Here is a 12,336-nt window from a genome sequence, read left to right on the forward strand (position 1 = left end):
TTTCTAACGTGAGACATGCACTCTCAAAACTATACTGGATGGGCATTGGAACTTGGTTTCCATTTACCCACATGAGAATAGCATTTTAATCTACCCACCACATTGGAACACCATGACAATATGTATGGAGAGTGTTGAGATCTTTGAATGTATGGTTATTTAAAAAATAACTAGAACCAGACATAGTGATGTAGACACAGACAGATTCATAAATCTGGAAATAAACCATAGAAACAGCCTGGAGGCCAGCTAGGAAAGGGCCACAATTAAGTACTGATAATCTGTCTGGCCCAAGAGTGACATCTACTCTGTTTTTTTGTTTTTTTGTTTTTTTGTTTTTTGTTGTTTTTGATAAACAAAATAGAAGCAACAACCAGGAGCTTAAGAAATTATGTGAAAAAAATAGAAAAGTCTATCAGGACAAAAGTAAAATAAAGTGGAAGAAAACTTCAGGGAGCTTATATTTTTCAAGTGGTCACATTGAGGATAGGAGACTATGACCCTTAGATCATACTTTTTTGAGATGTTTTAAACCTCAAGTTTGAAGTCTCCTTTTAGGACTTTTTACGATGAAACACACTCTCACATTTGTAATCAAATCAGAATTCTGACTCATAAGTGTTGATAACTGCATTTCATATCTAAGTCCCTGACTGTTCTGATCCAGTGGGAGGCCATTTTGCTCATACTTGATTGTGAGATGACCCCACAAGGAAGTTGCTCTAATAAGTAACATGCTGGGAGGCAGGCGCATGCGCACAAGCATTTCACATGGAAGGAAGGAAGGTACTGGTCAGGACTCTGGTCACATGGGATGGAAATCCCACTCTGATTTAGCAAAAGGGAATTTTTGTCTCCCGGACCTTAGGAAGCACAGGGCTGGAGCTGGAGCCCAGAACTTGACATCTGCCTGACTCTTCTTCCCTGTTCAGTTATTCTCTGTGTGTTGACTTTATTCTGTCTTGGATGGTGCCTATCAAAGCTGGAGCCAGAGACATAGGCACCTCTTGGCTGCTGTATCAGTTGCCTGTGGCTGCTGTCACAACTACCAACCTGTGGTTTTAAAACAACTGAAATGTCTGGGCGCCTGGTTGCCTCGGTCAGTTAAGTGTCCGATTTCCGCTCAGGGCCTGATCTTCCGGTTCATAAGTTCAAACCCCAGGTCGGGCTCTGTGCTGACAGCTCGGAGCCTGGAGCCTGCTTCGGGTTCTCTATCTCCCTCTCTCTCTGCCCTTCCCCCACTCACACTCTGACTCTCTCAAAGATAAACATTAAACAAACAAACAAACAAAAAACACCTGATATGTATTCTCTCCCAGTTCTGGAGGCCAGAAGTCTGAAATTTGTTCCACTGGAGTCAAGGTGAGGGCCTCAAGGTGGGGGCAGGGTTGTGCTCCCTGCAGAGGCCCTCAGGGAGAATCTGCTCTTTGTCTCTTCCAGCTTCTTGTGACTGCCCCCTACCTCGGCTCATGGTGGGATCCCTCCCATCTCTGCCTCTGTGTGCACATTGCCTTCTCTTCTGTGTATGTCACACCCCCCCCCCCCCCCCTTCTCCTTGTCACGGTGCATGTGATGGCATTTAGGGCCCACCAGATAACCCAGGATAATCTCTCCATCCCAAAATGCTGAACTTATTCACATATGCAGCCCCCACCTCCACAAGGTAACATTCATGGATTCCAGGGAATTAGGGTATGGATATCTTTTAAGGGGCCATATTTCAGCCTACCACAGCTACCACCCTTCAACATCCATGAATGACTGGAGAAAGACTTTACCGCCAGCTCCAGTTAGAAAATTCTGACTTTGATCCTGCTTGGGCCACTGGGGATCCCGGACCAAATGGGCTGGGGATAGGTCCCACTGCAGTCACTTGATTGAGTGGGGGAAGGGGCTGCTATTCCCAAAAGAGCAGGAGGTGGGGGCTGCTGGGCAGACAAGAGCCACAGCTCCATTACATGGCTTATGGAGGAAACACTGCAATACTGTGGAGTAATGGAAGAAAGTGTGTATATAAACATTAAAATGCTTGCAAACTCCAAAAGCTCTGGGAGCACACAGAGCTCGCAGGATGAATGAAGAAGGAACCCTCGCTGTGAACCAGGAGAAAGCTTTCCGGAAGGAAGGCCGAAGGAATTACGGATTTCATAGATGATCACTGGGCAAGAGGCACCAGCCAAGGTTTAAGGGCATGGATGCATTGTCGCTTTGTTTCAGAAAAGAGATGCTGTATTTCTCTTTTTCATCGGTCTACAATTCATTTTATAATCTTTTCCACTCTGCGGAAGGACACAAATCTGGTCTTGGGTTGTCCCGATGGAGAACTGACTCAATGTTAGGTTGTGAGCTTTGGCGGGATCAGGTCTGCGACGAAACTGGGGGAGGGGTGACGACAGCACCCTGCGCCCCAACCTGGGCCCGCCTGATGCAGGTGACCCTGTTGCCTCCAGGGGCGCTCCCAGCCCGCTTGCAGGCGCGGCGAGGCTTCCGAAGGGCGAGGGCTGACTACAGACAGGTGGGAGTCTAATAATAGGCCCAGGGGCACCCTAATAGATACTGGAGGAAGCAAGGCCAGCCAAGTCCTCGGGCTGGATGCCCTCCTTTGAGACGAGTTGACACGCTCCACAGAAACGACAGCCAGGGGCAGCAGTGTCTAGGGACATTAAAGCCCCCTCTCCTGGGCTCGCGGGCTGTGGAAAGGCCCGGGCGAGACGCAGGCAAGACCGCAATGTGCAGTTGGAGGTGAAGGGGCCTGGCTCCAGTCCCCAGCGTTGAAACCAGGATGTTTGTTTAAGGGATCATCACAGGGCACACACTCTTGGGCTTGGCAAGCGATTGACGCGATGAGCCATTTCCCGAGCCAGAAAACGAGACAGGTTAGACAATGGGAGGAACGTCCCAGGCCACTTCGCCCCACACCGAAATCACCGAATTTTCAGAACCGCCAAGCGGGGTTCCGGGGCGCTCCGGCAGCCGGAGCCCAGGCGCGGCACCCAGTGCCCCGCCCGCCTGGCCCCGCCGCCCCGCCGCCGGCAGGGGGCGCCCGCTCGCGGCTAAAAGGCACGGCCGGCGGCCGGCGGCCTCAGTACGCGGCGCGGCGGCCGGTGCGCGGGCGGAGCGACCAGCGCGGGGCCAGGGCACCGCGGACACCGCGCAGAGCGCGGACTCCCATACGGACGGCGGGGACCCGACGGCTGCGCCCCCGCGCTCCCCGACTCCGGCCCAGCGCCCACCGGCCAGCCCGCCCGCCCGCCCGCCCAGCCAGCCGCGCACCCCGGGCTCCCGATGGCGCCCGAGGCCGGGGCGGCCCCGCGCGCGCGGTGCCCGCTGCCCTGGGCGGCGCTGCTGCTCCTGGCGGCGCTGCTGCCCGTCGTGTCCCCGGCGGGGGCTCCAGGTACGCGCAGTTCCGGGCTCGGCTGCCGGGCTCTCTGCGCCTCCTCGCCGCTTCTCTGTCCACCCTTCGCGCGTCACCCACCCTGCCTGTCGCTCCGGGGACCGCCGTCCCGCTCTGTGCTGTGCGTGTCAGTGTCACTAACCTGTGCGTCTTCATCGCTCGCGGGTCGGGGAGCGGGGTCTGGGCACTTGGCGCCGCGCGCGCGGGAGGTGGGCGCGGGGACACCGTGGGTACCCGGGGACCTCAGCGCTCTGGGTTTTGACTTTGCCGTCGAACGCGCAAAGTTCTGGAGACTCGAGTTCTGGAGGCTCGAGCAGTGTAACTTCCCGGAGAGATTCAGGCAAAGGGAAAAAACAAACAAAAAAGAAAAAGAGAGAGTGAAAAGCGACCCCTCGGTGGTGATGCTTTCCTTCGCCCAGAATTTCCCCGTGGGCATCTTTCTTTCCCCCAGTTCACCTGCCCCGAGGTAGGATTGCCCGTTGGAAGGTGGCATTCGACAGACCAGGGGGGAGGCAGGGAGAGGGAGGCAGGACTCTTCTAGAAGCGCACTCTTCTAAAAGCTGCGAGCTGTCGCGGGGCGGTCGGGTACCTCGGTGCCCAAGCGGCAGCCGCGCCCTGACGGAGGCCAGTACCTCCCGGTGAGAACTTTGGAGCTGGGAGAAGACATCGGTCTTGAGAGCGGAGAGAGAGGGAAAGTGGGGGAGCCGATTTGGGAGAAGCTCCCCTTTCCCCAAAGACTGAAGTTGGAGATGGGATGGTGATGTGAGCAGCGCTTTTGGGAAAATGCCCGCGGGCCGGTTGTCAGTTTCTGAACGTTTCCTGCAGAAAGAGATACGTTTGTGGTGGCGTTTTCACCCTTAAGCCTTTGGCGGCCCTTGTTCCCACCTCCTGTGCAGGCATTTTCACACTTAAAGCGTGTGGCTTTTATTTATGCCATCAGTTTGCAGGAATCCAAGAAGTCCACGTTTTTGTTTGAGACTGTTCACTCCTGGCTGGGTTATAAAAATTCAGATGTGACTCCAATGAGGGCTACTTGCTTTAAGATGCTGTTTAGTGTCCCCATAGCCCTTTTGTACAAGGGGAATGGGAGAATGTTGGGGGAGGGGTGTCGTGTTGTCATTCAATTCTTTTTGGTGGGTCCATCCTGCATAACGCTCGGGTTTATGTCACATGCTGGGATGCCAGAGGCACGTCTTCATAAAAGGCAGTGCTAGTGGTGGGTTTTGTTTTCCTCTCTGTTAGCAATCTCTAGGAAAGCATTCACGGAATATGTGGTACAGTGGTTCACAAGAATACAACTATTTTAAAGCCTTTCAAATCCCCCACCTACAACCCATGGCTTTTTTTTTTTTTCCTAAATTAAAATTTCTGAATGTTGAAAGAGTTTTTGTCTCAGAAAATGGGCTGGAGCTGGAAGTAATGCTGAACCGGCTTCGCGACGATTCCACCTTCTTTCCTGTTAGATCCCGCTGCCACCTGCCCAATGGGTTACATTTGAGTGCGTCTGGACTCCGGGTTGTTTGTGATAGCTTCAGAAATGCTTCTGTGTTCCCTGCTCTTCCTTCTCTTGCTTCTGCTCAGTAAATCCACTGAGCTGTGGAATGTGCAGCCTGGAATGCTTGCTGGCACTCTCTCTTCTGTGTTGACGTGGGATTTGCAGTACAGTGATGATCAGACTAGAAGTGGACAAGCATATTTCGAAACGAATATTTACTGCATTGTGGGGAAATAGAAGAAGGAAAGAAATAGACATCATCTGCAGATAGCTCCCTGATGCTGTGAAAGAAATCATGGGGCACATAATTTATTTCATCTGCTCCTCTGGAAGGCTTCCTGTCTGTCCTGCTGGACATAGCTCCAGTCACTGCTGCAGACTTGTATTCTGGGTCTGACAGCAAGGCCACGGGCGCACTGCTCCTGCTCTGGCTGAATCAGTGCATGGGCCCAGCAAGCTGCTTGAGTCAAGCCTCCCCCTACTCTCCAACCTTTGGGGGCCAGAATCCCTGTAATGAAATCACCCAGAGCCACTTTAAATGGCAAAGCATCACAGCTCAGAGGGGGCTCTCCTTAAAACAGAGGTGATTTGTGGGGCATGCTGAGGATCTATGTAAACTCTTTAAGTTGGTGGTCAATTAATGTAAAACAAAATAAGCAGGCAATGCCTCCACCATCCATCCCATCAATAAACTAACATGCAACCCTTAAAATTATGATGGCACTTGCCAGTCTGATAGGATGCATTTCTCTAAAAATGTGGGGACACACACACTCACATACATTTACAGCAGTTCCCTCAGGGTGGTTATGGGTGACGTGACTTTGCTTCTTTAAAACTTAAATATCCTTTCAGGGACTCTGCCAGGTCAAAACTATTTTCAAAGTAATACGAAGATACTCTTTGCCTTTTTTTTTTTTTTTACTGTGTTGACATTGACAGCAAGGGTGAGAAGCTTGGTGAGTAAAACCGCTGGTGCTTTAGTATGAATCAAGGCAGTGGCACCATATTGTACTCGTAGTCACTGAATTTTTTTAGGCCTTTGAAGTGCAGTAAAGCTATGCCAGTTCCAATGAAGCGTGTCCTGTGGCAGCAGTAAAAATGATTCATTTTGCCAACTCTCTACCCTTGAATGCATGTCTTTTTAATATTGTGTGTGAGGGAACAGGAAAGGGACATAAAGCAGTTCTGCTAACTACCCAAGTTCAGTGGTAATCCTGAAGAAAAGTTCTTGTGCGGTAGCTTGAGTTGGGAACTGAACTAGCTTCTTTTTTCATGGCATGCCATATTTACCAGAAAGAATGACCACAGACAAACTTGAGTATTTGGCAGACATCTTCTCAAAAATGAACAAAGGGGCCTGCCACTTCTAATAGGATAACTGACTGTATGTCTTGCTGGTGATAAAATTTCAACTTTCGAATGAAAGAATTTTGCCAAGTCATCTCTAACGTCGATTGAAAGCTTCCTAATACTTAAAAACTTTTCTAATAATATTGATGGTGATATACATGAGTGTGATGTTTTAAATATTATCTTATAAAAATGTCTCAGCATACTGGGTGCCTGGGTGGCTCAGTTGGTTAAGTGTCTGACTCTTGATTTTTGGCTCAGGTCATGATCTCATGATCTCATGATCGTGGTGTGTGGGTTCGAGCCCTGCGTTGGGCTCTGTGCTGACAGTGCGAAGCCTGCTTGGGGTTCTCTCTCTCTGCCCCTCCCCTGCTCTGTCTTTCTCTCTCTCTTTCTGTCAAAATAAATAAATAAACTTAAAAAAAAGTCTCAGGATATGACCTGCATAACCAGGTGAACCAGTAAATCTAAGTGACCAATGCCGAGTGTTACAAAATCTTGCCTGGCTAAAAGATCCATCCAAAGTGCAAGATAGCCCAATGGATTTTTCATGTAACAAAATGTGAAAAATTCTTGAGATGGTTTCAGATTCTGTATCACAACTAACCTTTAAGAAACTGCTACTTGATGAGTTTTGGTGTAGTATCAAAGATTTTCCAAACTTACTCATAAGGCTTTTAAAATACTTTTCCAACTATAGATCTGTGTGAGGCTGGGTTTTTTTCAGGTTCACCAACCAAAACAACATATTTCCATAGACTGAAGGCATAAGCACATAAGAGATCCTGCTGTTTTCTATTAAAGAGATATGCTGAAGTGCAAAACAATGCCATTCGTCAATTACTTTTTGTATTGGAAAATGGTGATTTTTCATAAAATCCAGTTTTTTAATGCCAATATGAAATGGTTTACTGCTGCTATTTTAAAATGATTTAATACATGCATAGTAACTTGTGCCTAGTTTTAATTTCTGGTCAGTAGATAGCATCAGATAAAACCCACATAAATATAAATCTCTGTGAGAACCTCATTAATTTAACAGTAGGAAGGAATCCAGAGAACAGGAAGTTTGGCAACTGCTGGTGTAGACAAGGGGAGTAATTCCAAAATCAGGATGCCTGGGTCTGAGTCTCATGGTGTCATTCACATGCTGTGTGGCCTTGGGCCAGTCAGTCTCCACTAGTCCAACTGAATGGAAAGATACCTTCCATCTCCAGAAGCCCTCAGTGACTTTCTTGTGGCCCAACCTACACCCAGCTCTGTAGGGTTTCACTCCTTACTTCTGTCCTCTTTGAGAGGAGGAGGTGAAATACCCTTTCCTTTTATCTTGTGCATTGGAGCGCACCCAGATGAACTGTTTAATTCATCAACTGAACATGCAATTTGTTACTGTTGAATCAGAGGTTGTAAAAGAATTGCAGGGTGACAATTCCTGTCATTGAAAAATTATCCCTGGACAATTCCAGAGCATTGTCAATATGTCTAACCAAGGCTGTTCATATCTCTAGCTAAGTCATAAAGGCCCATTCCCTGAAAACAGGCAGGGGTGGGTGGGTGGGGAGGAGTGTGTGTGTATGTGTGTGTGTGTGGGGGGGGGGGTAATTAGTTTCTTATTTGCTGTTGTAACAGAGTACCACAAATTTAGTGGCATAAAAAAACACAAATTCATTATCTTCTAGTTCTAGAAGTCAGAAGTCCAAAGTGGGTTTCATTGGGCTAAGATGAAGGGCCATGTTCCTTCTGTAGGCTCTTGGGGAGAATCTGATCCTTGTCTTTACAGCTTCTAGAAGTGCCCACATTCTTCTAGGGGCCCCTCCCAGCAGTCCCATGATTCTGCCCCCACCCACACATTGCAGTTTCTGACTCTGACCTTCCTGTCTCCTTCTTTCACTTATGAGGACCCTTGTGGTTATATTGGGCCCACCAGGATCATCCAGGATAATCTCGCCAGCACCAGGTCCTGTCCTTCATCACATCTGCAAGGTCCATTTTGCCACATGAGGTCACATATTCTCAGGCTCTGGGGGATTAGGACATACACATCTTTGGGAGCTGTTATTCTGCTACTGCGGGGTGAGTGGGGCAGTGGGGGGGGGGGGAGGGGGGAGTCTGGAAGCAAACATTCCAGGAAAGACCCCATCAGTCTTCAGATAATTAGGAAGCAAACCTCTTTCCGTTGTTCCCTGTGGAACTTGGGGATTTCTTAAGTTATCATTAAACTTCTTATCAGGGGATTTTATTTCAGTTTGGAAATACAGAGGCAAGTATCTAAAGCTATAAAAATAAAGGAGAGAAAAATATGTATCTATTTACTTGTTAATCCATAGACTGTTTATGTTAGAATACATTGGAACCTGAAACTCTGGGTGCCTTTGAGGAGAGCTGGGTAGCTGGGCCAAGGGCGGATATTGCTTATTTCTTTTACTGGTTTCAGTAAGCACATATTGGAGCTTTTGGATCAGGGTATTGATGAGCTAACCTCTTCGTGTCTCTCCTAGAATTTAACCTTGTCTTAGTTACAAAGAATGTGAATTTCATTCTGTTTTGGGGAATTGTGTCATTATTGATTTTTCATTAAGGAAATTTCTCCAATATGGGCCAGATGGTTAAAATGTAGACATTTTGAACACAGTTATGTTTGTGCCGCTGAGCATTTAGGGGACGTCCTGAGGAAGACAGTTTTCCTGTTCCTTTTCCTCGGCAGCGCTTGCGCTTCGCGGCCCTTAGAGGGCGCTGCTGGCCTGCTGGCGGCGTTTCCACGGCCCGCGGGCCCTTTGCATTGGCGCCCCAGCAGCTGTGGCTTTTTCAGAGTTAAGAAAATTAGGACAAACGTGCTCTGGGTTTCTCTTAGTGTTTGCCCTTGTTCAGTTTTGCTCCTCACTGAAGCTTCCTTCAGACGTTAAGTCAGGAAGGACAAATCATTAAGAGTGGAATTGAGTGCTTCCTAGTAATTTTCAACTGACCATTGGTGAGGAGGAATTTGAAGCCTAAAGTTAAATCCGGGGGTGGGGGTGGGGGGTGTCAGCAACCCTTTAGCCCTGGGGGTCCCTGGTATTTCTGCTCTTCCTCCAGAGCTGTGGCAGCTGGAACATGGGGGACTGGAGGGTCACTGGAGGAGGATGCAGCCTCCTGAGTGCTGTGGGTCCGTTTCGAATGAGTTGATGAATCAGTCTCTCCCCTTTACCCTCCGTGGATTCTCTTGGTATCTGGGGAGTAATGCAAGTTCTAAGGCAGATTTGTAAGTCTAGCAAAATAGCTGGACAGCTGCTAGTGTCATTGCTCACAGTTTTCTGCCTCGGTCTCCTCTATGTGGAGGAAACGATTAACTTGTAATGTCATAATGGTATAACCGACACAATTCCATTTTCACTTTATGTGGCATTCTTAGGTATGCATTTTAATTTCTTTTTAATAATAACTGGCAGTTAAAAGTGCCACAGAGTTTACCGTTTCTCATTTGATTTTCACTGCGACCTCGTGAAATTGGTAGCACCCTCACCTCACCACGAGGGAACTGCGTTCAGAGGAGTTAACTGATTTTCCCAAAGTCGGTCCTGTAGTCTGTGGTATCCCAGGATTTGGACCCCCGTCTTCTGGATCCACATCCTCCGTGCTTCCCGCAGACTCTCCCAGCTCCCATTTGGATGTTTGCTTAATTTCCCTTGTTTTCTTTCTTCTTTAAGCTGGTGGTGGGAACTGGCACCAGCATTTCTGATTTGCTCAGAACGCCCTTGTAAGTCTATGCTCTGGTGACACTGCCGTTGGCTATTGGGAAATGATCCTGTCACACCCCAAAGCGTATTGAGCTCCAGTAGGGCTTAATTTCCAATGAGCCTATTCCCTATTACAAAATATATTTGGCATTTGGGTATAAGCATGATCTTCATTGCAGGAAGTGTCTTTCCTCAGTGGCTCCTGTTAAAACGTGCCCTTGAGATGAGTGTTCTGTGTCTGGTTTGTTACAGAAACACTTCAGTGTTTAGTACAGGGGTTCTCTGTGATGCCTGATCCTTATGGTGGAATCTGTCGGCCTTGTGTTGTCACTAGAAGGTTCCCAGAATTCAAGTTTGTTTACAGCAGACCACTTAAATCAGGGAACAGTGCTGACAGATGTTACGTGTTAATCTCGGGGGTTGACAGATCCTCACCTCTCCTGGAGGTGGTAAGACTGTAACAGCATTATTGTTAAGGTGTTTGGAACTTCTCAGAAAGAAGTGTCCTCTAAATGCTGGGATTTGTGTTTTAGGGATTATTTTGCAGGGTCACATCTCTTCACCTGCATCCGCATTCACTTCACCTGACCCACGTGCTGGCTTGTACTGTGTGAACTTGGGCAGGTCATGACCCTGTGGGCCTGTTTCTCACAAAGTGACAGAACGGGACTGTAGACATGGCTAGGGGCCCCTTCTGGCTCTAATTTTGTGTGAGTCTCCATCTGAAGGCCATCCATCCATCCATCCATCCATCCATCCATCCTTCCATTCATTCAGTCAGCAAGGGTCAATGCCCAAGCGTCAGTGCCCAAGCATCAATGCCTGTCAGACACAGGGATACCAAGTCCAACAAACACAGTCCATCTGTCCAGAATGCACAGGCAGAGAGGGGGTGGGGAAGAGGGTACACACAGTGTGGTGTGTATGAGGGCAGTCCCTGGGGGGAATCAGACTGGAAGTCTCGGACAGCCGTATTTGAGCTGGGTTTTGAAGACGGGTGTGGGCATTAGTTAGAGAAGGAGGGCAAGGAAGGACATTTCGGGTGGAGGACCACCATGCGGTGGGTGTGAAGGCTCAGAGGCAAGGGGCATCATGACATGTGTGAAGAAATGTGAGTTTTCTGGTGGCCCCTGCAAAGTGACCCCTTGAGAGAACAGTGGTATTCAGGGCTGGAAAGGTCAGCAGTAGGCAGCTTAGGAAGGGCCTGGAGTTTGACCATAGTCCAAAGCAGTCGTGGCCATTGAAAGGGCATCCACAGTGGGAGATTGCGTGGCCGCTGAGTGGAGGACAGTGCAGGAGTCGGGCCAGATGCGGGGGGGTTCTCTTATATCTGCTTATTTTTTTGAGGCTTGGGGAGTTTCTTCATTACATGCTAGACCAAGCCGACAGCTCCTAACTACTGTCTTTACTTCCAGTCCTATCTGAAATGTTCTAGAACAATCCCATTTAAAAAAAAAATATTCATTTTTGGGAGAGCACAGCAGGGGAGGGAGAGAGAGAGGGGTCAGAGGATCTGAAGCGGGCTCTGGGCTGACAGGCTGACAGCAGCGGGCCCAGTGGGGGCTCAAACTCACGACCTCTGAGATCATGACCTGGGCCGAAGTCAGATGCTCAACCGACTGAGCCACCCAGGAGCCCCTAGAACATCCCATCTTGGAATGGGTTCCAGGTTACCATGAGTCTCATGCCTTCACGTGTGGGCAGGTTGGTAGACTTTATAGTTAAGATGGGAGTACTGAACGTCGGGTGTCTTTGGGGTTGAGGGTGGTTCTGTGGACAGAATTCAGTATGGTTTCCAAGGGAAAAAACCGTGGGCAATTTTAGGAGTTCGTGGCCGTGGTGGCGGTAGGTAACTTGGAACTGAAATCAATGGGCATAATCTATGCAGACTCTTGGAGCCTAAGTAGTGATGCTCTGCCCTGAAGGTCACCCAAGCATCCCCTCGTTTCAGGGTCTGACAGCTGTCACGTCGTGGACAGGCGGTTGGTTACAGCCAGCCGACACAGACTGGGGAGGAGCCCGGCTGTTCCTGGCAGAGGGGTGGACGGTGGGTCCCCTAAGCGTGGTGCTGTGGCTGGACCAGCTGGCACCCCAGTGAGCAGTCCCGGCAGGGTGCACAGCGATGGCTAATTGGGGGTGACAGCACGGTTGTCTCCTGGTGACTGACAGTCACTGCGGTCAGAAACAGCAGTGCTGGGCGGGGGAAGAGGCCAGGGACCCTGAGCGTCTCCCCTCTGAAGCAGCGACCTCAGCCAGGCCAGGCGAGGGCGGCCGGGGCAGGCTGTCCTTGTGCGGGGTGGGGGAGTGGCTGCTGTTGGCAGGGCAGTGGCGGGGAGGACTGCCTTCTCAGGGGCACCGCAGCCTCCATCCTCGTTTTGTAA

The 12,336-nt window shown here is 49.4% G+C and overlaps 1 protein-coding gene across 1 annotated transcript in view; it reads left to right on the plus strand.

Annotated features, from left to right (window-relative positions):
• Nucleotides 1-3,094: 3,094 nt before the first annotated feature.
• The window catches only part of FNDC1 (fibronectin type III domain containing 1), a 106,367-nt gene continuing 97,125 nt past the window's right edge, over nt 3,095-12,336 (plus strand). Inside the window, exon 1 of the mRNA XM_058735808.1 lies at nt 3,095-3,394. Coding sequence (XP_058591791.1) covers nt 3,286-3,394 — 109 coding nt within the window. The 5' untranslated portion in view covers nt 3,095-3,285. The remainder of the gene's footprint in view (nt 3,395-12,336) is intronic.

Source organism: Neofelis nebulosa, chromosome 6 (assembly GCF_028018385.1).
Source record: "Neofelis nebulosa isolate mNeoNeb1 chromosome 6, mNeoNeb1.pri, whole genome shotgun sequence".
NCBI classification, from domain to species: Eukaryota; Metazoa; Chordata; class Mammalia; order Carnivora; family Felidae; genus Neofelis; species Neofelis nebulosa.